This window comes from Anas acuta, chromosome 7 (assembly GCF_963932015.1).
Source record: "Anas acuta chromosome 7, bAnaAcu1.1, whole genome shotgun sequence".
Taxonomy (NCBI): domain Eukaryota; kingdom Metazoa; phylum Chordata; class Aves; order Anseriformes; family Anatidae; genus Anas; species Anas acuta.
Genome location: NC_088985.1, coordinates 22,470,252 through 22,497,663, shown reverse-complemented (window position 1 = coordinate 22,497,663; position 27,412 = coordinate 22,470,252). Strand labels below are relative to the sequence as shown.

At 35.7% G+C, this 27,412-nt stretch overlaps 1 protein-coding gene across 15 annotated transcripts in view; it reads right to left on the bottom strand.

Annotated features, from left to right (window-relative positions):
• Window positions 1–27,412, bottom strand: part of CPEB3 (cytoplasmic polyadenylation element binding protein 3) — a 92,391-nt gene that overhangs the window by 7,670 nt on the left and 57,309 nt on the right. For 13 of the 15 annotated variants that reach the window (XM_068688100.1, XM_068688103.1, XM_068688102.1 and 10 more), the window contains 5 exons: window positions 25,777–25,944; window positions 23,787–23,876; window positions 4,864–4,982; window positions 3,522–3,636; window positions 201–382 (listed from right to left, as the gene is read on the bottom strand). In XM_068688100.1, coding sequence (XP_068544201.1) covers window positions 201–382; window positions 3,522–3,636; window positions 4,864–4,982; window positions 23,787–23,876; window positions 25,777–25,944 — 674 coding nt within the window. The remainder of the gene's footprint in view (window positions 1–200; window positions 383–3,521; window positions 3,637–4,863; window positions 4,983–23,786; window positions 23,877–25,776; window positions 25,945–27,412) is intronic. The other 2 variants (XM_068688106.1, XM_068688107.1) reach the window with 1 other exon arrangement.

Here is a 27,412-nt window from a genome sequence, read left to right as displayed (position 1 = left end):
TATTTAAGATGTTAAAGGCATATTTTTCCACTCTGCTTTGACAGCTTAAATAAGTTTTTAAATAATTAACTAATGTTAACTGAAGAACAGAGGTTACAGTGTTCTCTAACACGTGTTAGCTTAATGATTTCTTTTATTTTTTACATCTTTATGGTTTTATTGTTAGTAGTAATCATTCCATTCCATGCTATTTTACTTACCCGTTTATCAATGTCGTTGTGTTGGAGCTGGACAAAGCGAGCACTGATAGCAGCAATATAGCTCTGCTGGTTAGAGAAAGCTACTCTGCCAGCACCTTTTGGATACTTCAACTCTGGGTCTGTATCAATGCCAGCATAGCAGACACCTCCATATAAACGGTCCATAATCATTGCCAATTCAACTGCAAGAAGACAATTTTTAAATATTATGGATTCAACATAAATAGTTTTGTTTGGTTTGTTGCATAAGAAATAGTGCTATTTGCCTTAGCATACATGTCTTCCAAAGTCTAAAATAGCAAATCGAAACATTAGTTTTAACAACAGCTTGAAACATCTCTATGTGAATTACAGTAAAATATAAAGTCAAAGAAACAGACTGTAAAATCAAAACTTGCTGTGATTCAACTGTGAAACAAAAAAAAAAAAGGCTGAATTACATTGTTAAAGTAGGTACCAGGTCAACTGTTTCGGAATTTGTCATAAAGGCAAATTCAAACTGCTTGGACTTAGGTACTCAGGATTTACCCCAACAATGCAGTTTGTTAATGCTAGCATACATATAACATCACTTAAAGATATTCCTGTATTTAGAATCTGTTACTTTAGCCTGTATACCAGGAGTTTGAAAAGACTTTAAGGAATTACTTACTATTTGAAACAAAACTTGGTGAAATGCCAGAAGTTGCTATATTTAAAGAAAGCCTACATTTGGGGCACAATTTAACTTATTATTTTTGTAGAACATTAACTTGATTGGGAATCTTTTAAAATGGTTTGCTGTTTTTCCTCACACTAGCAATAATTCTAAAGTAGTTACAAACATCACTCAGATGACAGATTGGGTGTAGGGCTGAGGAAACCTACAGAAAGGAGGTTAGGAGAAAGAATTCAGTAGCTCAGTGACCGTATGTCTTTGCACAGTAAAATGCCTCTCCTTCATTTCTTAATGAAAATTGAGATATTTCTTAAGAAAGGGAAAAGAAGCATTTAAGCTGTGTGAAGACGTATGGTCACTGAGCCAAGTTATTTCTATAAGTTAATACAGGGGAAAAAAAGACAGATGGATAAAGGACAAGTTCTCGCAAAGCAAGGTACTGGGACCTGCCAAGTCAGTGATTTTCATTATGCTAATGTGTGAAAACACTATCAGTAGTAAGTGCAATTTTAGATATCCAGAAAGAAAAAATATTTTACTAAATATTTAAATCGTTGTAGTTCTCACAAAACTTGCTAACTACTCATAGAATCAAGCCTACTATTAGACAGAGCACATGTGCATTTGTATAAATGTGTGTGTCACATTAAGGGAAGACCATATGCTAATTTATCCATTTGCAATGAGCAAACGAACGTCTGACTCATTCTACCAAACTAGATAAAACTCATGCTCCAAACAGTAAAGGGAAAACTATCATCATAATATACTGACTAGAAGATTCTTTTACTTTCCAGTGCAGACCAGCAATAGGACCCAAGGGAATGGCATGAAGCTGCATGAGGGGACGCTCAGGTTGGACATTAAAAAGATTCTTCACCAGGAGAAAAGTTAGGCACTGGGACAGGCTCCCCAGGGCAGTGGTCATGGCACACAGCCTGTCAGAGTTAAAGAAACATTTGGCCACCGCTCTCAGACACAGTTTGATTCTTGTGTTGTCCTGTGTGGAGCCAGGAGTTGAACTGGATGGTCCTTATGGGTCCCTTCCAACTCAGGATATTCTGTGATTCTGTGATTTGTAATCATCCTTTAGGCAAGGATCCCAGAAAGTGATGGTATAGAATAGCAGCAAGAACATTTAAAACCATTTAAAATAGTAGTTCCAGTAAGTTACTCTTGCCTCCAGACAAAGAACATATGCAATTCCTGGGGAAGGAAACCACACAGTATTCAGACATCTTTATAAATCACCTGAATGAGATCCTGAAAGTTGCAAACAAGAAAAACTGGAAACTGCCTGTCTGCTTTGGAGAGGTTAAGCATCAGTTTTCAAATGTAACACATAATTTCTGAAAGGCCAAATGACATACAGTTTTATGAAGTGCTATAATTAGAAGTGAGGTAATATTTAATTATTATCATTTACATAATTAACCTCTCTTACAATTATGCCTTATTTTAAGATGTTGAGGAAAATGGAAGCTGCCAAGAAATTTGGATTAAGAGAAATTTTTCTTAGAGCAATGACTGGGGGATTTTGTGCACAGCTTCCCCCCAAAAAATAATGATTAGGATTGGAAGAAAGAGAAAGAGAGGAACTACAATTGTAGGGAGCTGGAAAGCAGCAGCTACCAGGAATCATGGCCTAGCAGTCTTTCTTTGGGACAACAGTTGAGGCTCCTTTCCTACCACAGCCCTCGAAAATTAGAATTGAGATTAAGAAGAAGAAGAAGAGACTATGCAGCTGACTCGGCGTGAGGAAAGGAACTAATAACAGGGAATGATGGCTGCCAGAAGACCTAGCTAGCAGAAATATTTCAGCTTCCTAACGGTTTTGTGACCTTGTCAATGGCTTAGCAAAAATATAAGGATTATGAAGGGAGGAACAATAAATGAATGTTGAGCTACATCTGGGAGCTGTGCTGGAAAAGTGCCTTCAAAGCCAAGTGGGGGCTGCCCATAGATCTCGATTGGGATAATAAATATTTCTTCTGACCTAAGGCTAGGGAGTCTTGTCTCTGACTCTGTGGAAGAAAAACAGGGTAGAAAAAATGAGAGAGAAAACAGAGCTACATCGAAAGGGAGTCTGGAAAGTGATTTTCTGCACAGAGTGGGGATACCAAGACTAGCAAGAGACCTGTGCTGGGAAAAAAAAAAAAAAATCTTTCTTCTTAGCAACAGCTTGTCTATAGCCTTGTCTATAGCTCCACAGGAAAATTAGGGTTAGGATTGAGAAAGAGAGAGAAATCAGAGCTGCAGATGTAATGTCTGGAAATGGGCTGGCAGAAGTTTGTCTTCTAGTCAAAGGATAGGGAGACTTGGCTGCATCTAGCAAACAAATCAGGGTTAAGATTAAGATGGTCTATATTAAGGAAAATCAGCCAAGTTCTAGTACATTATTGAAATTTGAAGAAAAATGTTTCTGCTTATAATTAGTAACCTATTTAAAATACCAGAAATATTCAGATTTCATGTTTTGTAGGCAGGAAGAAACTGGTTGACTTAGAAAGTGAGCTATGATCTTTGGAAAATACATAATTTGTTTCCTGCTCTACTTCTTTTACATATACTCTCTCTCTCTCTCTCTCTCTCTCTCTCTTTTTAAGTCTTTTTTGCATAACCTGAAACCCCTGTTACATGCCCAATATTTTCATTGTGCTCACCAGCTCGGAGGGGCCGTGGAACTCCTCCAACAAAGATAGTTTTTCTTGGGTCCAAAGGCTGAGATCCATCCATCACAAAATCACTGTCACTTAGGTTCCAAGGTCGAATTTGCACCTGTAAAGAGCATTGAAGATTGGTTTTAGTAAAGGAATTTGACAACATAATTTAAATTGAGAAACCATTGCCAAGTCTCTCTAATTAACAGCATAATTTTAATTTAGCAAAAGCAGTAGATCAGTGGCATAACCACCAAAGGACATGGCTTATCTGTTTTTGAGAGAAGGTGGACAATTCATTTATCACCTCTAGAGGCCACACTTGAGTTAAATTTTACATCATATCAAACTCTCCTTTCTCATTAATTGCCTGCCCCTAATTGCCATTTATAACAAGAAATCTGTGAAAGGACATACAAAATACTTTATCACTTGTATATAATTACAGGTGCAGTTTGGGCTTCACATTCAAGGATCCAGAAATTTTAAAGCATCAATAGAATGAGTAGAGGAGATGTAATTAATTTCTGTACTTGGATACAAAAATGAGTTTAAGAAGTGCAATTGCTCACTTCTGTTAAGCAGCAAACACAGCTGAGATGAAGTCTTCAGACTGTACAGAAAGAAACTGCTCACAAGTCATTTAAATAGCATTTAAAAAGGCAGCATATTTTTTATCTTATTATATTTATTTGTAGTTTCCATCTATCTGTACGTATCTGTAGCCACAAAAAAAAGACTAGCATTAAAGTACTTTAGAGATGCAAACAAGACAAACAGGTTACCATACATTCTGCTGTAGCTGTCTGCATTATTTGTGTTTGCCCTGCAGTTTATATATGGTAAATTAGACATAGCTAAGTTATAAATTGCTTAGCTATTGCATGCAGAAAAAATAATAATTAAGAAACCTAATGGAGTACAGGGGATATTTGAAGCTATCTAGGTTTTAATGGAGGGGAGTGGGGAAGGATGAGAAGGAGGAGGAGGAGAGCTTGGTTAAGTTCTTCATTTCATTGTATAAGGCTTTCTTTTCTTTCCAATGATACAGATGAAAAAAATGCTTAATCTAATTGCTTTATATCTAACATTGTAAAAGGATGCATACTCCTGTGAGATACCAGAAGTAGCAAATATAAAAGTTAATTGAACATGGCATTTATCAGAAAGAAGCTAACGTTAAAACCACGTTACACTGACAAAGAAAGTCAATTCAATGTAACATCAAGGACAGCAACAGGAAACGGACAAGTCAATTAACTATAAGTATTTATTAATTTAACTGAAAAGAGTACCAACAAATGGGTTAGCAGCCAGCATATATGCCATGGCATAAGCTACTTACTGGTTTATCCTTGATTGTGGGACTTGACACACACAGGTAAAGTTTCCCATCTTCTTCCAGACAGGCATCTATGAGAGCTTGTACAGAGCTTTCTTCCTGGAACAGCAGAAAGGCATAACCTTGAAAAGGATAAGGGTGCGAGAAAAAAAGAATAGGTTAATTTATAAAGTATTTTTTTAATCAATAAAGTAAATAAATCCCAAACATGAATAAAAAATAAGAATTACAAACAACTCTTAAAGCTCTTAGTTTATTTTCATAAATTTAAATTCACAAAATATATCATACCCTCATACAGTATTGATTTCAGAATGGAGAAGACAATGCTTTGTGGGTATGACTATGTTAATTTGTTTAATTAATTATTTCAAGTGGAGAGAATATAGGTTCTTATTATCTAACCACTATGTCTGAGCTATTTATATGGTGGTACCCATGATTGTGATCTTATAATGGAGACACCAAGTTTCTTGTCACCATATAGAAAGAATAGATATTAGAAGTAGAAAAAAAATATATATATATATAGCTAAACAGATAAATAGACTTAAAGGCAGAAATGTTAGCATACCATAAAATAATATGAATTATCCTTATTTAGTTATACTACACATTTACTTTGTAAATACATTTTATTTCTAAGCAATATTCCTTAGAGTACATACTGTTGTGATGAAATTTTAAATCATTCACCTGGAACACATCTTAAGTTTTTGTAATTGGTTAAAAAAAAATAAAAAAATGTGTTGTTATTAACAATAATACACTAAGGTAAAAGTTAACTTTAGCAGAGTACATCAAGAAGACAAACTGCAAAATAGAAAATAAACCTTAAAAGAACTGCTCATTTAAATTCTGAAGGAGCACAATGTTTCTAGACTCACACACTTAACTTTATATGAAAAAATGCTTACCTAAAATAAATAGGCATAAATGAAAAAGAATGTGCTGTGTTTTACTTGTGTTGTATTAAAAGACCTGGTGTGTTATTTATATTTAAGTACAACTGTTCAAAAGAAATAAAAAAGAAAGTCCGATAAAAATTGCTCTAAGTAATTCAGAATTTCAGGATTTCAATTTACCCAGTAAAACTAAGTGTATGTGGCATTCAGTGCTCTTCTCAATACAGCTGACAAGAAAAGTTTCTTTGGTTTTGCTTAATGTTGTGAAATTGGAATAAAAACCGAACCTGAGTAGTCCATGTTTTTGCCACATCAGAAGTGAACTAATACAGTACAAGATACACTAAGAAAAAACATCTGAAGACTGGTTGCTAGACTTGAATACAGCTGCCCATGTTAAGAGGGCTTTCTATCAAGCATGCATTACTCTTTTGCTCTGTAATCAGTTCAACTCAGTTTTCTCACTGAATGTGAACATGTTGGCTCTGACCTTTGTAATTTTGCCCTTGTACATCTTACAGGCTACTTCTTTTGAGAAAATCTGCAGCAATTAGAGGCAGGTGGAGTTTAAGTAAGGACTGCCAGGCTTTCTCTGCCTTTACTCTTTACACAAAGTACCCATCAATGGTATACCGCCAATTATGCCATCTTCTAGGATAGCTTTACATAGTCTATTTGCTATTAAATTGTGTCTTAGCCTAAGTTTTGCAGTAAGCATTGAGTGACTATTACTTGGCATGTCTTTTTAAATACATACTACACAACTCTAGATTTATTAAATAAAATTTAAAATAGTAAGAGAAAGAGTTTTCCTCTGTAGAAGAAATCTACCATTTAGTAGGGTAATCTCTTACCCTACTATTTCTAGCCCTATGGGACTTCTCATGGAACATTAAATTTTGCGGGGTTGGTTGTTTTAAAACACAAAAAAATCCTGTGTTAACAATATAACTAGAGCCTACGACATACCTAGAAAGACTGACCTACCCAAGGAAAAAAGTTTGATCAACACACTTGCTAGCAAAATTGGAACTTGCATACCTAGCATTGAGGTAGATTAAAGATACAGTCCAAATAAGAAGTGAAATACTACCTAAGTAAAAGCATTGGTTTCCTCTCTGGGAGATGTAATTCTCTTAAAACAGTTCCCTAAAGCTATAAGCGCACTTCAACATCTTAGTTTTAGACTTTATAAAACTAATTAAATTGAGTACAAAAATAATTCTGCTATCACTTACAGATTCATTTTATTTTCCATCTATGCACTTGCTACATCTTCCTTACTCCATACCATCCCTTCTGATTAAATTTCATAATCAGAACAACAACTTTGTATAAATTATAGTTTCAGCACAGAAATTAAAGTTTCTTTTTCAGCCTTATAAAACATCCTAGTAAGAAAACCAGACCCTTAGCAAAGACTACCAGAGCATTACACCTCCAAAACCAACTGAGCATACTTCATAGTTCTGCCCCAATCCCTGACTTATATTTTACATGTTTTGTGAGACAGATTTACAGAAGATGCAGTACAGATCGTTCTAGTACTATGAAATTCAAATAATAATACATTTACGTATATTTTGAAAGGATTTATACAATATATTTAAACCTTTATCTTCTGAGCAGACCACAAGATTTGAACTCCAAAAAGCAGAATTTTTGTCTATTCCAGCCTTTTATAAATCTTAAACCAGCAAAATCTCTGAATTTTGTTTAGCATAAAGTCAAAATCGAAATTGGGAAATTCTGGCTAATTACTCGGCAAAAATGCAGACAACAGCTTGGAATGCTTCTTTCTTCTATGAAGCTTTTCCAGGTTTTTCTGGGTCATAGTAAGAGGTTACCTCTGTGGTAGCTGGAGCTGACAGGCATTGTTGGATACACTAAATGATATGATCACAATTATGAACCAGATAAAATTATTTAAACTTTGGCTGCTAGATTACAGCCCAAATTAGTATGAATTAATTTTTCTAACCTGAGGCTAACACCAGCTGTGAGTTTTAGTTTAGTAAGTTAATACCTCCTCATTCCTCTGGACCTCTGTGACTGGAACACATTTGCCTGACTCTGAAGTCAGACAGGTAAATAGATTATGGCAGCAGTCTTCTGTTAATCTAGACAAGCAAGCAGGCTGGACCAGCAAAGTATACATGGTGCTCAGCATTACTTCAAAATGTGGTGATTGCACATCTGTTCTCATTATTCAAGGACTTTTGATACTGAAGATTAACGAAGGTTACACTGACATGAAAAATAACTAAATAACAGAAGTTCAAACGATAAAGGGCTCATGTAGAAGCTTATATGGACAAGAAAGATACTTAAAGCATAGTTGGTTTTCTGTTGTTTTGTTCCACACCCCACCAACTCCCCCTGTCAAAGAAAGAGAACTGATGAATTTTGGTAGCATGCTGTAGCATGACTGCATGTTACAGACAAACCTTACCAGTGACCTATTCTCATCTGAGCAGGCACTCAAGCTTAAGGGCTCAGGAGCCTACTCCTGACAAAGTAAACTAGGCAAGTTATTTGAAACCCCAGAAAATAGCAAGATACTTGACAACAGTAGAATATCCTATATACACAGATAGATAGCTTCTTGGCAGAGCAGAAACAATCTAGCTCCTTCTTTTGGCTATTGGTACAACATCATTGTAGTGCTGACAATATACATTGCACTTTACAATCCACTGGAGAAGGACAACAGCATATTTTGCTATATGTCACTACAACTTCTAAAGGGGTACAGCAGAGAGAAGATGAAGAGAAAATTAATTGCCTTAGATTCTGAGGCACAGCCAACAAGCTCCTCATCCTTGAGTTCAAGGATTTGTTATTTTATGGAAAGCAGTACAAGAACTGAGCTGCTTTGTACATGTGCCATTCTGACATCTAAACAGCAACACAATTTCCATATGAAAGGATATTTTGTCCAGTTGGTCTAATTTCACTTAACCTTGCTGAGAACAAACAAGAAAATCTGGCATATGCACTGTGTCCCACAAGCTTTAAACAAGATTGTCATTTGAAATGCAAGTTATGCTTGAAACTACCGTATGATGCTACTATAGTCTGGAAAATATATTTTTGCAAGCATTGTCTAGGCTAGTGATGAATAATTATACACAAGGTCAAAGAGTATTTGAATACATATGCATGGCAGAGGTCTGCATATCACCTATCAATTTCTTATGTAATTGATCTCAAGTACATTATTTCCAAAATCCAGCCCACTTGCAAAATAAGATATAGAAATAATATTCAACACATTCATGTGTGTTCTCAGTTTTATAACACTGGTGGTGGGCAGTGAAACTAAGAACACGAAGAGGAGCACTTTCTCTTCTCTCTACATACTGCATAGTAAGCCAGGACAGCCTTTTGTAGTCACATCTATTTATCTCATATGCAGAATGGAAAGACCACTTAAACTTTAAAAATAGTTAAACTACCTTTGAAGTAAACTTTCTTTCATTTTGTCTTTTAAAAGTTTACACAGTGTCTTTTCTGATTCTTTTCTGATGTTTTATAGTTTACAAGATTACAATAAAAAAAAATCTACCATGCACCTAAGATCTCATACATAATGTATTTCAATACATATCTGCCTCACATTATTATATAAAAAAAAATAAGATGGACTTAAACTTGCAAAGAAAGTTAATATTGTAGTTTCATATCTGTGGGTTTATTTTCTGTGGTTGAGAGGGCTACCTCAAAAAAGTAGCTTTAATGGATGTAATTTTATCATGAAATATCAATAGCATTCCCCCCCCCTAGATTTTTTAAAATATCTTTAAATTTAATTACATTTGTATTTACTAGAACTTTTAGAATAAACTTGTTTTAAAGTCCACAGTAAAGGAACATTCAGAAACAGTATGAACCAAATTACTAAATCAGTTAATGTGATGACAAAGGGTTGTTGCTCAAAGTCACCATTAGTAATCTTATTAGAAGGTGCTTTGAACATGAATAAAACACATTTCTAAATCCAAAGATGAAATGACTATTAAAAATTAAACTGATTTTTGAAAAAATAAAAATCCAAGTTGTTGGAAAAAAACAAAGCGCAGACTTTCTTCTATACATTGCAGTGACATGACTGGATTTTCAAGACGACATCAAAGGCTTTAAATACTTAAGAAACCTCAAAATAGAAACGACCGTAATCTCACTTAGCTACTGCAGAAGAGTGAAATTATGTGTTAGTCAGGGCTGCAAAGACTTCTTTTAGGCAGTCTAATTTTAAATGGAAGCATATGACACTGTCAGCTGATTCTTTTCTCTAAAAACCCAAAAGGTAAGAAATGTTAACAGTTTTGTATCTTACAACTAGACTCCTATTCATTTTTATGTGTTTTTCATGAGTACTAGACTGAGTCTGAGTAATCTGATATTTAAGAAATTGCCCATATGCCACATTAAAGACAGGTTTTGGGGTAGGTTTTGTTTGCTTTTAATTAAAGGTATGTACTCCATATCCTTAGTTCCACAGCTGTGAAATCCTGAATCCTGAATCTACATAGTAGTTAAATGAAGCATGCATAGCTAAATAAGAGATGATGAATGTCAAGAAAAGTCAACAAAGCAAGCAGGTCACATGGAAAAGTTGAACAAAACTGAGGTTCTGGATCAGTAGCCTCTATGAAATGAACTACACATCTTCATAATCCCAGTTTTACTGTTAAATAGCCCACATCACTGAGATTACCAACAGAATGGAAAGTAACACGTACCATTTACTACAAATGATCTAAATATACCACAAATAATAGAGAAATTAGTAACTTCCTACATTGTCACATATCTTTTGGGGAGTTTTTCTCCACTTCAATTTAAATTAAAAAACAAATCAGAACAACCACACATGCACAAACAAAAAGAAAGACAATAAACAAACCAAACAAAAACAAAACAAAACAAACAAACAAAACACAACATCTATTTGCTCCACAAGGACAAACGTTGTTTTTGAGATGGGGACTGTTGCCCCAGTATTTCTTCTTCACTTCACTGCTGAATGGAGACAACAGTATTCCAATAGTGCTGCAGTGAATGTATATAGAACTAAAGACTTACAAAGTCCTCTCAACTCTAAAACAAACCAAGCAGCAGAAAGGATTAGTTGGTCATCACAACTTACAGACTTTCTTGGCTTACAGGGAAAAAAGAGTTAGTATTGAGATTCCATCTCAGTCTGTCCTGTAGTAAAAAATACTTTTCCCAAATTTACTGATTAAAACCATTGACATGCCACCCACCCCTCCACCCTTTCAAAAAAGCAAACAAGCAAAAAAAAAAAAAAAAAAAACCAAAAAAAAACCTCCACTAGATTTGTGATTTGTGGAGAATATTCCACAAGAACATTAAAACCTCTCTTACTATCTGGCATTTTACTTCTACACTAGTATAAAACATTGCAACAGCAAATTTATAAGGTTGTCTCTTCTTTCAAAGGTCACAGCCATTTTAAAACTTCAGACTTCAGAAAGCAACATGATCCATAGCAGCTATAAATCAGAATTAAAGGGTATAAACACAAAGGCTATAACCTACAATTTGGTTTATTATAGTTATAATTGTCACATAAATTAATCAGATGAAAAAGACTAAATTTTTGATGAGGCAAGAGCTACCTCTGTGAAATTTAAGGGGTCAGCAGCATGAAATAGCAAGCTTTTGCATTCATAAACACCAAAAATGTACAACTAGATTCAGAACTGAATTTTTCATGGGTGATAAACTACGACTGCTCTGGACAAAGCAGCTCATTTTCATCTACTGGGTTTGGGTCTGCTGCTGCTTCAACTCTGAACAGATGGCTGAACGGAGATCACTTTCAAGTTTGAGTGAAACCCCTGTTACTCTTGTTTGTCAATAAGCCAATTTCAAATTCCACTCTGAGCAACTTCAATATAGAAAAATTCTAGATAAATGCAAAATGCAGTAGTTTACTTGATTTCAGCTTCCATTCCTTAGTGTCAGCATGAGGTAAAACTAAGGTAATTGCATACAATTTCCAGGGGAAGAAAACAAAGGTCCCCAAATCTAACTTTTAGCTGAAGTCAGTTATTTTTAATTAGCGAAATTTGATCCTGGATTTAACATTTTACCTTTTAAATTCAAAATAGAGTAGACAAAAAGGAAAGACTTAATACCCAATGTTATTCACATAGACCAAAAAAAACAAGATATTTCCAGACGTGTATGATTCTAGCACTCCTCTGCACAGACAGTTGGATAGTCTGCACTTCATGGTAACTTTAAAACTGTCCAGAGAGGAACTTAGGCTGCAAAATATTTCTTAAGACAGAATGCAGATGGTTGGCTCAACGGTTGTGAGGTGTAGGGAACCAGGAAAGGCAACTGTTCATACTGGCTATATGTTCTCCACCCATTAAATTAAGGGATTTACTTTAAAGACCAATACTCCAGGAGGATGTTGCTTAGCCAAAATCTTAGAAAAGATGAGAGCTTATGCTGTCTTCCAGGGTCACTCCACATTACTGATTCCAATCCCGTCAGAACAGCACTCTGAATTCTAATCATTGTTCATCCAAAGCAATTAATTGTTTATCCAGTTGAAGAATTTTGCTCACAATCTTTTGGAATTAATGCCACTGATCATCCATATCTGAAGACAATCCCTTCTGCTTCTTTTAGTGCATACAGAAAACCAGCACCATTGTTTATACAGGAGGATAAATAACTAGGGAAATGAAAATACGTGCAAAATCATAATGGTTTTCATAATGAAAGATACATTATGCTTGAGTAATAGGTTAAAGGCTTCATATATGGAATTTACTGCTAGAGTTTTCCTTTAATCTGCTATCCAGTCAGTTTTAGCTGTGCTATCTACAAATAGTTTTAAAACACCAAAGCTACAGATACAGGGGAATGGTGTAGATGGACAACACAAATAAGACTGTGTACACAGTCTGTCAAACAGAGCAACTAAAAAAAGTTTCAGTTTAATTTCAGAGGTTATTTTAGATAATTTAAAACTTTTATTTTTTTTTTTTTGGGGGGGGGGGAGCAGGGAGCTGCTTATTTCTGTTTTACTTTTTACAGTTTAACTAAAGTAAAAATGATTTTAACAATACCTAAATTGCAATTACTTTGCATCTTCCTTATTTCCATAAAAGACATGCTGTCAGCAGTTTCCCTTAACAAAAAGGTTTCTGTTGCAGACAACATAGCTTCAGCACTAGGCTTTTATTTCTCTTTGCTTTATTAGTAGTCAATTTGTCCATTTCTGCTTCAATGAATTGCTGGTTAATAACTGGTTTGAATATTCACTTGCATGTGGATTGTTTTAGGGTTCTAGTTGCTCAAGTCTCATCTCTGTTTGCCATACTGAAAAGACACAGCTTGAAGACCTTAATGACAGAATGTGCTTCCAAAATTCAATTACTCACGTTTCCAGAACAAATTTTTCTCTCTTAAGATGTCTAGTTAGTGATATATTTTCAAAAAAAAAAAAAAAAAGGATTTATTAAATTCTCTAAAATATTACGATTTTCACTTTATTAAATGAAAGCTGAAGCTGCACCACCTCCATTGCTATGTAGCAGACTGATTACACTGAGATAGCATTAGCCACATACATCATAGGTCCCAAAACCAGGAGGATTTTGCATGGTATAGCATAGGTAAAAGCTGCCAGGCACAGCAATGCGACATCTGAGAGACAACAGCTCATATCTGCCCCTAGCTTTTGAAATCAGAGGGATAGAATAGAATCCCTCTGATACATAAATAAAAATAGCTAAATTAAATAGAGCTGAGATTTGATGGGGAAAAATATAGTACTTCATAAAAAAAAAGCAGAGTATCAGTAACATCTACTTCGTTTTAGAAGTTGCTAATGAGAATAAGACAGACATTTAACTGCTTCCTTTTGATAAAAACAGCCTGTTTATTTCCTACAAATAAGGGGCAAAACCCTTTTTCTGTACATCTGTATGTTCAAATTTCAGGTAATGCTTTCAACTCCCTCACTCTTTTTGCTTCCTTAAAACTTTTTAGTGTCTTAGTCATTAGAGGTTTTTAAATAATGGCTAGAGAACAAAACAAAACACAAACACATTTTATTTCCTTTAAGGATCTAAAATTTTGTTGTTATCTAGAACAATTTCCACAAAATCTATTCTTGGCAACCTGTACTTCTGTTCCAAAGTAGGATCAATGGTTATTTCTGGGAGACTTCAATTAAGAAGGGCTTTACTGTCCTTTGCTTTAGATAAAAATAAAGGTTGTGTGTCAATGTCAGATGTCTCTCCTTTTCTAATGCAAGGCTTTGTGCATCCCTTGTTATGTCGTTAATAGGATAGGAGAGTTTGAAAACTGGGGTTCTGCACATACACTGACATGCAGCTGATACAGTAACATTTACATGAGAAAATATTTGAAAAAAACAATCACTTTATACACCAAGTATTACAACTGCACATGCTTTGAAAACTATTCAGAGCAAGAAATGGAAATCCTGCTTTTTTTTTTTTTTTTAAAGGAGAAAACATCTTAATAAGAACACAAACTTCAGACTGAAACTGTACTGTCATCTTCTATGGTAAATTTTTGCTAACGTGATATAATGTTGAGCAACCTTTTCTTACTAGTATTAAAGGAAAGAATAGGCAATACATTACTAGCAAAAAGATTAATTCCACACTCTTCCTTGTATTGTTCATAACCTATTGTCTACAATACATGGAAGTGACTGAGAACTCCCTTCTGTGATCTGTTTTCTTGGAAAGTGACTCCAACTGCATACTCAATATTTGTTATGAATGCTTTAGCATTGTCACTGTTGTCTGGTAGCAGTATGCATCTAGAGAAGCTGCACAATGTAACCAGATGACTCTGATAAATTATTTATTATTAAGAGTTTGAAAGGGAAGATACTTTACAAGTAGCACTCTTTTTTTTTTTTTTTTTTTGATTTGGAAAAAAAACAAAAACAAAAACAACATTATTGGGCCTTTTATATTGACTTTCTGTAATAAAGACAGCTATAACAGGAAAAACATAGTGTTTACAGTGACCAAGGAAAAAACAAATCTAAAATATTTATCACTTCTGTCCAGACATGCATATATGTACATTATCAGTGCATTCACTGTAAATGGAATTTACACACCTTCTCTTTCTATTTCTCCTGCATTTTTTCTTTCCAAGTTACTTTTTTGCACTAAGATATTTCGCACATTGCTTTTCTTGTAGAGTCCTAACTAATGGTTTTAAGGCTGGAGAACAGTGCTCTTTGACTACCACCTGACAAAAACTGATTAGAAATTAAGAATTTAGCTAGATATCATGAACAGGCAGTCATTCAAATTAAAATCACTAGCATTTCCTTTCATATTTGTGATGTGAACTGTCGACAGTCAAAGCAACATTTTTTTAATCAGCTTAGGAGTCTTTTAGCCATTATCTAATGTAAAACTTCTGTATAAACAGTAGCTATAACAAATTATTTCATATACCTTATTTTAGCTTAAATATCCATTCACTACTTGAACATATTTATCAGTTAGTCACAATCAGAATTCATATTTTTCTTCCCCACACAGACACACTTCATAGTCACTAAAAATCCAGTGAGAATGTACCCATACCTCCTGAGTAAGCCACGTGATGTGTAAGCACATGTAATTGACTCACTTTGATATAGACAGTGCAACATACACGTATTCTTAATTAGTATACCATATATCTCAGTAATGTATTTGTGTAACTTCCACAAAAATGACAAAGAGATGCATACTCCTAAAAATGCATGACTCAGTGCTCTTATTTAAGAAATGTGGTGAAGGCAGTCATCAAGCTCTATGCACTTCTGTTTTCTCTCAACACAAAGCTTTCTTCTAAAGAGGATCTGTATGTCTCTAGCTGTAAGAGCCAAAAGTTAACATTTTGAACTTTGCCCAGCCCCTGATTTGGAAGGCCCACGACTTATAAGACTCACCTTTAACTATTAGAAGGCAAATTCTTAGTGCACCTCCTTTCTCTTTGATGCCATCTTTATGAACATAAAGATTTAAAGCTTGTGATCACAATCAAGTGTAGCTCTATTAATATTAGTTGCTCAATATACTAAAAAAATCATCTCAGTATCAGTTACCTATACACCACCAGAAAAGTGAATACCCAAGAAAAAAAGAGTACATAAATTATTCACAAAACCATAAACAAATGCATTATTTAATATGAACGAGCTTTAAGATTTCCTACTTCTGTCTAAGAGAGACATCAATAAACTTCTCCAAAATGCATTTTTTTTTTTTTCCAACATCAGTTCTTCAGATCACTGTATCATTTAATTAAATGTTTGTCTGTTTTCCACTTAGATTAAATATAGTGCTGATTTTAAATAAGTAAGAATTTCAAGAAGCTTTACTTCAGGTAACAGCTGCATAACAATGCAGGGGTAGGGGAAAACAACAGGACTGCACACAGGTAAATCTCACTGAGAAATCCTAGTCACTTACTTGGGCATCTGTCCAAACAAATTTACTGCAACTGTTAGTCCAGAAAGCGAGTGCTTGGAATTGGTATTTAAACAGAACCTACTGAATTGGGCATCTCATTTACAGATTGTGATAATAAGTAGTGATTAGTAAACACATGAACCAGACTTCAAACAGCTGCTCTTTAGATTTTGGAAGCTGCAATCCTCTTGACACAAGCCTTAAATATTGACTGTGGCTTAACTGAATGTACTCTAATAAAATAGTTTGTGTAAGGTATGAGAAGTCCTATTGCAATCTTAACTCAATGAGGCAGTGAGCGAGAGAAAACAACTTGCCTCTTCAGCATATGTCCAATGGAGAGGGTCCAGATCATTTGTGGAAAAACTTTGTTCTGGAAAGAAAATGCTGCAACTCCAGCACATGACATTGAGTTTTTACCCAGAGAGTCAGTCTGCAACTATTCGTGCAGATAGTGCTTCGATTGCTAGAAATTAATCCAACCTATCAGAGACATCTTAACGACTCTGAAGTCTTTGGAAGAAGAAAAATAATAATAAATTCAGTCTATACAAAGAAATGTGCCCTATAGACTAAAAGTCAACCACAATTTCTTGAGAACCAGACAAGAAAAAAAAACAAAAACAACTCACAGGTGAGGGATAAAATTATGGCTAGAGCAGAGATCTAAATTCAGACAAGAGCCTTCTTTTACATTACAATCAGAAAATAATTGGATTTGGTCCCACTACCTAAAAATCTCACAAGAGACTATTCCATTTAGGAAAACATTTTACAGAGCGTCATCCAGCACATGGTGTTGCAAGATTGATTCTTACCAAATAACGGCTGAGATGCAATAGTTAATAATGAGAGCCATTATCAGGGATTGCAGCCCAATGTCTGCCCCTCCCAACCCCAACCCTCCCGCTTCAAAAACCTAGTGCTGAATATAAGCTCATCCACTGACTGTGGGCATTGCATCACTTCTGTCATGCCTTGACTGGAAAAAGCTTTCTGATGCCACAAAGGCGAATAAGGAAGATAGGGAAGTAGGCAGAAAAGGAAAATTTGTTTCTGGAAGAAGATTTGCAGTAATAAGCTAAACTACCTCAGGAATATTTGAGCTACAACCATTATACTCCTCTCATAGTAAATAGCCTTTATTTACCTATTTGGTTACTGTGGTGAAAAGCAATTGGTAAGACTGACAGAACCGTCTTTACTACCAAATTCCGTGGAGGCAAGGATGCTGAGCCCCATCTGAAGAAACCTGGTCATTCCTTCCTTGGGCATCAGAAGTTGCTGACTGAAGAAGGGACAACAAATGTTTGCTAGAAGTTTGTGGTCCCATCTTCAGGGTTAAAACCAAAATGGACAAAACAAACAATAAAACCTCTCTTGCAACCTAGTAATTCTGAAAGAAATAGCATTTATTGAAGGCAACATGAAATCCAGAAGAGACTAATTGTACAAAGCTATCTCAGAATAAGATAGAATAAGATTTGTCCCGCCTAGGTTTGCTGAAAAATATTTTTATATTGTCTCTTCAGTTTCTTGTTTACCCTAAGGAAAAGAAAAAAAACAAAAAACAAACAAACAAACAAACAAAAAAAAAAAACAGCAAATAGCATTGGCAAGGAAGCAAGCTTCTTGAATGCTCTTTAAGACTGCTGTGTCAGCTGTCAGAGACAGACATTTTAAAATCATCATCAGTTGACCACCACGACTCCTCAAACATTTAGCACAATATAGGAAATAGTGTGAAGACCTTTGCAAAGGCTTAAACAAAACTCATTGAAAACCTAAAAGAAAATTCTGTGCTAAAACAAACTTAAACAGCTACAGAAGAGCAGATTAGTATGCCCTACATTTTGCTACCATACAGTTTGTGAATTTCATTGCTTTGGGATCATGCTGTACTGCTGTAGGAAGGCACAGGGCCTACAAATTATACACACAGCCTCAGAAATCAACGGTTCAAAGACTGATCTTGTGCACATGTGTTGGAACATATGCAAATAAAGTTTTAAAAAGATTTTGCATTGCTATTTGCCATACAATGCATTTCTGGTTAAGGAACTTGAATTTCCATTCTAGCAAATACTGTGGTCTCTGGCTTCAGTTTATAAAGAATGAAAACTGGCTAGGCATTTAGTGCTGCACTTTAGTGGTATGGTATTCAATTATTTAGGCCAAAGCAACTAGAATCATAGAATGGCTTGGGTTGGGAGGAGCCTTGAACATCACCCAGTTCCAACCCCCCTACAATAGGCAGGGACACCTCCCACCAGACCAGGCTGCCCAAAGCCCCATCCAGCCTGGCCTTGAACACTTCTGGGGATGGGGCATCCACAGCTTCTATGAAGTACTGAAACTAGTCTAAGTAGATCACTACATTCAGACAAGCCAGATACTAGTTTCTGAATCTAGCTGATGAAACTAGAATTGCAACACCGTACTTTCTCCTTTCAACTACTCATTATTGCTGCTGTGGCAGAAACTACCATTCCCACTGCAGTGCCAAGGGAAGTAGCCATGAAAATGGACCTCATCCTTGCAATCAAGACTGGTCGGAAGACCACCAGCGACAGCGTTCCTATCTGATGTTACCTTAGAGATCATCAGGAATGCTCATACAGTTTGTCCCACCAGTTGTTTTAAATGAAAGCATGAGAATCATTTCACAGTCTTACTTTGTGCAACTTTCTAGATAGTATTTTTGTTTTCATGAGATCTTGCTCACCTATAGGGTTCCCATGCGAGCAGCAGTACGGACAAGTGTGTTTATTTTTAATCAAACAACTAACTAAAGAACAGACAAAATACAAGAGGATCAGATGGTTTCATTGCATGTGTTAATCAACTGTAAAACCAAGGCATTCCTCCATCCCAAATGCATCCTATCTCCAAGCACTGCCTTTTTTTTTTTTTTTGCTCCTTAACCCATTTTTATCCAAACATCAGTCCTCTCAAATTGAAAGGAAAATAGTAAGTTTTCTGCATAATTTTTATCTTTGTTAAATTTACCATGTAGGTTTTAGTGTATGTAGAAAAATAATAGTTATCACAAAGAAAAGTCAGTAAAAGCTTTTAACAAGTTGTTTTAAAGCTAGCAATCTGTTAAAAAAAACTAAATGAATGTTTTTGTAACAGTTGGCACCATCTGTCTAATAAAAAAAATAGGAAAAAAATGACTGTAGTTAGCATAAATATTGCTTAACTCTGCAGACCACCAAAAAAATAAAAAAACGGTTTATATGTGAATAAAATATGAATTACCTGGAATTTGCCAGAGTGAAATAAACTGTCATGGTAATGTGTAACAACATTTCATGATTTCCTTTGGTGCATATTTAATTATTTCTTAATATCTCATAGGTACTCAAAAAATACTTAGCCACAAACCACATTTAGTTCCCAAAACTCCATGCTGAAAGCCAAGTAAACACATTACAAACTGGGCATCTGCTTACCCAAGACCAACACATGGCATTTATAATTTTGCCAGTTCCATTACTCACATATCCAAACAGATGCCAAAGGAAGTCATCCAAAGACTTTTCAGGCAATAGTAATGAATTGGTCTTATTCAGAAGCAAGGCATTAAAAGCACCTCGTGAATGACACCAACATAAAAATACAGTGCTAAGCTTTACAGTGCAAGGAGGGGTACAAAGAAATGTTGAGGCAATAATACAGATGCTCAGAACTAGAAATAGCAGTCTCTTATATGCATTGTCAGCTGTTATCAACTTATCTTGCCCAAGCGCATAATCTACACTTTCGGTGACAAAACAGCTGGGTGCCAGTGGTCCTTCTCTCAGCAATCTGAATATTGAACTCAATGGCAAGCAATACTTCCAGTAAGAGGTGTTTGATCTATCAGGTGATTTTGGTTTTGGTGTTGTTATTACCAAAACTCTTAATCACTGACCAAAACAGATCTCTCTCAAACACAAGCTCTCAGTGTATTTCATCATGTCAGGCAAGATTCAGTAAGGTAATGAAGACCTAGAATATCTGGAAAAACAGGAAAACCTGTATAGTAAAGTGCACAATGTGCTTGAGGAATATGGTACAGACACATTCATGCTGATCTGCAATGCCCAAGGGTCCAAAATCATAATGAAATAAGCCTTGTGTAACTCACCACGCTGGAGACTGCAGTTCAGTGTATTTCACACAAAACCAGTTTATGTCCATCAGGTCCAGCACTAAACTCAAAGTAACATGTCTAAGCGAACCCATGGTGACTATGCAGGGCCAGTGACATCATCCTGCTCAGGTTGCCAAAACTAGGAAAGCATTCTTTGTTCAAGCTCAACACTGCAGGAATGTTTCTGGACCAAAGCTAGCCCTGAAAGCAGCTTAGACGACACTGCACCTAAGCTAATCAACCACACCAGCTAATAAATTAGCTAATGCAGCTTGCTAGATCAAGCCTGACTAAACATCTATGGCCTGACTTGCCCGCCAAACTAACAAGATAAAGCACTCTAGGCTTTATCTTGGGATGGGATAAAGGGGAGGGGTCACTAGACTGTAAACATTTTATTTTAATCTTTCAGATTTCATGCTTGATCAGCTTAGTAATGGCTAATAGTTCTTGCAGCCTTTTGTTCCTAGCCCTAAGAATATCAACAAAGTGTTCCTAATATAGTGCAACTATACAGAATTAATTTTAATGTGATGTACGTGTAAACACTTTAAAAATTCAGTATTTATTATACAAGTAAGGCACAGGACTTTTCTTGAAGAACCCATGTAGATACTAAAAGTCTGTATTAGTACACTTTTACAGGGGCTGTCAGGGATGATATCACCCGGATGTATGTATGAAGACAGAAAACCATGACGTAAAACTGCCCCACTGTACAACTCATCTGTCTGCTGACCCGTGGCAGGAACTACTGATTCTGTCTGCTCCAAACCTGTAACTGAATGCTTGTCAAAGTAAACAAAAAACAACTTTTGTTGCAAGTCCAGATAGAGTCTGCTGGCCTGACTTACAAAAATAAAGGAGCAATGAAAAATTGTATCTGTCAAAAGGCCACCAAGGTCCATCTGGAGGTGACAGCATTTTTTCAGTAAGAACAGCGATCAATTTTACTGCCAGTCAGTCATGTTCAAGTAGGTGGGAGAAGCCTCAGAGATCAGCCTTTATTAACGTGTGAACAAAGATTAACCTCCACGTCATCCCACTGCATTCCAACAATCCAGTTTTCTTGTCTTCCTTTGAGATTACTAGCACACAAAAAGACCTCCTATGTAATTTTATTTGTCTGTCCTTTTTTATTTGGGCAGATTTTCCATTTGAAAGACTCACTGAAAATGTCAGAAAATTTACGGACTAGCAGTGTGACATGGAAAGAAGATACGTAGAAAAAAAGGGAGAAAAAAGGGAGAAAAAAATTAAGGAGAAAACATATGAATTCATCAGTACTTGGTAGCCAAATAAGTGCATCACTGAATTTTGTACATAAGCATAATCGCTTTTCATTTCTCTGTTTTATAAAGAAGTGCCTGATAATAAATCAGAACAGCTTAAAACAATAATAAAATAGTTAAATGCTGTATTTTAGTTTTAAAGAAGTTTCTAATCAAAAAGAGGACTGGAAGCATTTTATTGTGGTATTTCTGTCAATGATTCCGTAATAACTTTGGAAAAGAAGTATTTCTTTATATTTAAAATAGATGAAAAAGATGTAGAAAAAATATAATGTGTTTACCTTTTGACTCCTGGTAATAACATTCTGTCTTCTAGGTAGATACTGCCTATATGTGATCACAGTAAGTGATGTACATTTGACCCACCAAGCTTAATGTGACTGTAAGTGAATCTCAAAGACTAGAATGCAGGACGTATGATGCTGCAGTCCTGATTGATAACTAAGAAGTCAGTTATAAATAAATCTGGAACAGTTGGGATTGACTGTTGTTTAGCACTTTCAGACAGACATTCAGGGCAACTGGCAGGGGCTTTGAAAGCTGTTTCCTATATTAGAATCACGACAAAAATAGAAGTGGGACTGCATTCCCTTGTCTTCTGCTAAAATAGATCTTACTCAAAAACATTTTCACAAGTTGGTTGAGGCATAACTAGTCCTCTGTCAGATACAGAATAAACTCATTAATAACTGGAAGTCCCATGCTGATCTGCCACAAATTGCTCTTTTAATTCAATAAGTAATTAAAAAATATAATGGAGAGGACCAGGAGACATTAGGGATGAGAAGAAACTTGTTTTATTACTGTTTTGTTTGTTTGTTTGTTTTTTAAACTTGTAAGTAAAGGTACAAAAGATATAAATATATCATTTTCCTAACTGTCCATAGGAATATATGAAGCAAGGCTGAGTTGTGAGAACAGAACAGGAGAGAGAGCACTTAGGCTTTTTTTTGTTTGTTTGTTTGCTTTCAGGCAAGTGCCCCAAATACTGTTTACAGGGCAAGCATTTGTCACAGAGCTATCTTGACTCCAGCAATTAAGCTCCAGATAAATTATTTTTTATTTGTTACAGTCAAAATACATCTATCAAAATGTTGTAGGATTAGCTAGTGCAGTGACTGAGCAGCCCACTGTTCTGCAAAAATAATCAGTGGCCTTAATGAGCAATTAAGAGCTTTCAGATCAAGTGAGAACAGAAAATCTTACAATATAGATCAGAAATTGTGTGTCTAATTTTATGCTGCATGTGAACTCCCAAACTATATGCAAGAGGCAGGTGCCACTTAGCACAGACTGTATAAAATACATAAAATACTATATGTATATATTACATATAAAATAAAAATATATATGTGAAGAATATATAAAATAGTATAAAATTATAGGAGAAGCTAGTGTACAATAAGCAATTGGATTTAGACAGGCAACTCTCCCCATCAGTTTTCCCATAAACCCAAAATAAGCCTGCATAGTATTTTGCCGACAGGTGTGAAATAGCCCCACCTGAAGCCACTCTGAAACAAATCAACTCCAGCTGAGAAATGGTGACCATGGTGCATGGCACCTGTCTGAGCTGAACATTCCATCTCTCAGCAGAATTCATTGCTGCACCTCAGCAACAGCAAGCCCTGATGCAGACCTTTTGGTTCTGAGCAGGATCACAGCTTCCTGGGGTCAGCACACACACAAAGTGGATTCATGTTTCGCTACAAAATACCGGGCATCCAATCCACCACTGACTCCTAGCCACAGGAATAATAGTTTAAACAGCATTTCTTATCGTTTCTACAATATGCAAACTGCAACAGAATCAGTGCTAGGAAATTTCCAGAACTTTCCTTCTAACCAAAGCCTAGTATAAATTAAGCACAGAATCAAGGATGCGAGGTTTGCTGAAGTACACAGACAAGACTACATTTCATTCACTGAATTGTGTTTTTTCATTATGATATCTGCTGAAAACATGCTTGTTGAAAGAGAGATTTCGTCACAGAGTCAAATCCTTTCTTTTTAATGGACTGCCACATTGTAAACACAGTTTCCTTTTACCAGAACAGCCTGCATAAGTGTATTTTAAGCTAATTACCTTTAGGTGGAAAATATGACTTGCTTTCAGCTTTGTGAGGCCAGTCCACCACAAGAGGTCCAAACCTACGAAAGCTGGCAGTGATCTCATCTACAAAAAACAAATGAGGCACCTTAGACAGAATCTGAAGACTAACAGTGGCAAGGTAAACATTGTTAATTAAAAAAATAAAAAAAATAAAAAGTTAGACTATTTTCTGTACCTATCAGGATCAACAAAAACTGCAATAATGTACGTAGATAATGCCTAAATATTCTTTCAGCTCTGTACTCTATGTGGCTGCTTAAAAAAGAAATTTTGCATTCCTCTAACACAAGTTTGCAGTAGGATTAAATGCAAACACGATCTATCAAAAGTGAATATGATTCAGCTGTGGTCTATGTCTAATTATAGCCACAAAGCAGGGTCAGATGCAGCCACACGGGACTGATGGAGAAGCTACATGTCAGCACAGCCACTCCTTGTAGCATGACCTAGAAAGGAGGCTGCTTCAGGTCACACGGCTGTGGGGACTTCACCTTCCTAAGACCCCTCTGAAAATCTGCTTTGAATCACCAAGGTTTTTTGTTGTTGTTGTTTTGTTTTGTTTTAAGTATCAGTTTAAAAACACCGTGGAACACCATATGAGACTATCCTATAGGGCAATATTGTGTTAAATACAGATGTTTCAGAAAAAGTGTTTTTTAAAAATCTTCTTTCTCAATGCATTTTTTAAAATGTATTTTAAGGAAAGAATTAGTATAAAGTTATATCTAATATAAAGTTATATCTAATGTGATGCCAGATAGATCAGAGCATCAATCCATCAGGAGAAATGCTTCAAGGCTGTGGTTTTCCAATTTTATGATCACTATTTGAGATGTGTCCAGTTTATCTGATCCCTGGGAGCTGGGCATCAGAGCCACAAAATGCATACCACATGCATACCACATAAATGAAGAGCTGAAGGAAAAAGGTGTTACTAGAGCAGATCTCTCATGGAGGAGGATAATAGCTCTCAACAGGCTATGTTACTTTCTCACAGGATAGGCTGGGCATGTATTTTGACTCACGTTAGTTGTGCCTGTCAGCCTGCTGCTTCTTGCAGCTGGGGATTCAGGTTACCCAGCAGTCCCTGTATCAACAGTCCTGCAACTCTGATGTGATGTGGGAAATACATCTGAGCTGTTTGTGAACCGCAGGTTGGCAACCCATGCTATTTTTTTAATTATAATTGCACATGTTTTAAGCTTTAGATTTAGTAGAACAGATTATAAAATCCCTCCCTTTTCATTATAAGGCATCCTCTAATTTCCTATGTATGCCAATGGAAGCCACGTAGGATAGATTCCTACTGTAATATGAAAAATATATCAAAAACTGTGTAGGAGTCGGAGGGGTGTGGGAACATGCATGCAGATCACGTTGACCATCTCTACTAAGGTGATTATTATGTAACGTTATTAAACACCCTACATATGTGGACTGGACACTACATATATGCTGGATATAACAGCTGATTAAAGCCCAGTTTATTTTGATAAGGACTGTATTAACAAGATCCTTAAAGTCAACGACATCTTTTAATAAGGACAGAGAAAAAAATGTGGAAAAGTGACAGTACTAACTGAGTTCCCTTTTTCAACTTTTCTACTTAATGCATATGAGGACATATGTGCGGTGTCAAGAGTTGGACTTGATGATCCTTAAGGGTCCCTTCCAACTCAGGATATTCTATGATTCTATGATATGCTGCTATTGCAGATTAGAAGGCCTGCTATGCAGACATTTCTGCCTCTATCTCCTCTAATCTACAGTACAAAAGAATGTCAAATAAAATCTCAGGGTTTGCAGGTCAAGAGGGGGAAGGTTGTTTGTTTTAAATAATGCCACAAGCACAACAAGCCATATACCTTGTAAAATACATTTGTTTTCATGAAATCTGACCTTTTCTAAGTAATAATATGAAAGCCAATTCCCATATCTCACCAATGTAACTTATTCACAGTACCTTCATCAATGTCAGGAGGAAGACCTCCAACAAACACCTTTCTAGAATAGCGTTCCACTCTTTCACCATTCTGACAGCGTGTTGGAGAGCTGAGACCCGATGATAAAGACTGATCACCGTGACTGTCGTCTAGGAAGCCATCTTCAAAAGGAAAGAGTGAAGACCGACCTGTAACAGATTTTGTAGTATCTGTAGTTAAAGCTATTTCCTGTGGATAAATAAATATTTCATTTTTAAAAAAGTTATTTTCCTTTTCTAAAATAGTGTTTTGATTTACAGATTTTATATTAAAAAGCCCAGCTAAATGGTCAGTTATCCAGATGATGCTCATTAGCATTGCTGCTATTTTTTCAAGTCTGTAACTATGCTTTCCTTAGAAGACAAAAAAAACTAGTTTAGCTTTAGAACAGAAACTCTTGTGAATGGCTAGCAAATGGAAGCCAACAAGTTATCCAACAAAATTGTGTGCCATAGCTACAGAAAGATCCTTTGTACAATTAACATATCAAACCAATTCTTAGTGATTAAAATCTTTCATAACAGATCTCGGAGTTATTTTAGAAAGCACATCACTCAAGCCATTGCACTGCAGGGCAGGACAGCCTCCTTCAGAATGCTTTACAGGATCCTAGCCACAAGGGCTGCATTGCTTCCTCCATGAGTGAGCAGAGGCCCAATCTAAGCAAGGGGGCAAACAGCAAAATAAACACAGAAAAGCTTTGTATAGTAGATATTAAGCGTGTAGGTAGAGCAAACAGCTTAGCTAACAAGCTAAAATCTTTAAAAGACTTATTAAATGAAACACAAAACACTTGCAATAAAAAAAAGGTTGTTAACTAGGGCAGCCTGTCAAGCTGTTACTCAGTGTTAAAACACACTTTCAGTAAATGAATGAAAAGAAAGCAGTATAAATGACTGCTATTTGGTTTGTTGATAAAAAGTAAATAATTTATTTGTGATGGCCTGATTCAATTAACTTGTTGCTATTATTTCCGGGGTATATACATATTATTTAAAAACAGATTTATTAACCCAGAAGATAGGAAAAAAAAAAGATACTCAAAATATTTAAGGGCTGTATGTATGCAGCACAGCTTTCCAGACTAACTTTAGAATTTAATTCCCTACATTTGAGGTGAAAAATAGATCTTGTGATGTAGAGAGATGTATAAATGGGAACCCCATCTCAACTCTGAAAAAACCTGTCTCCTTGTTTCATGGAGGATTGCTCCCAAGGACAGAATTAAAATTAATCAACACAAATGGTGTGTGTGTGCGCGCACGCGCACATGTTAAAATACAAATATAAATAGCAGGGCACATATAATTAAATTAAAAGTTAATGGATCACGCAAAACTGACTTCCAGCAAGACCTAAGGTTAGGTCTTGAGTTAAACTACATTTGGGATTAAATGCACGAGGAAGTACAGGAAAGAAAAACAGAAGCAAGGAGAAAATCAAGACATGCAGAGAGACACAATTCAGAAAAACATATATACTGAAAATATTGGTAACAGAGCCCCGACCTATAAAGGCTATATTACAAAAAGAAGAAGCAATCCTACATATGAAAACCAAGCTAACAAACAAACAACAGGAAAGGTGTTCTGACAGAAACAGAACACCAGCTTGAAT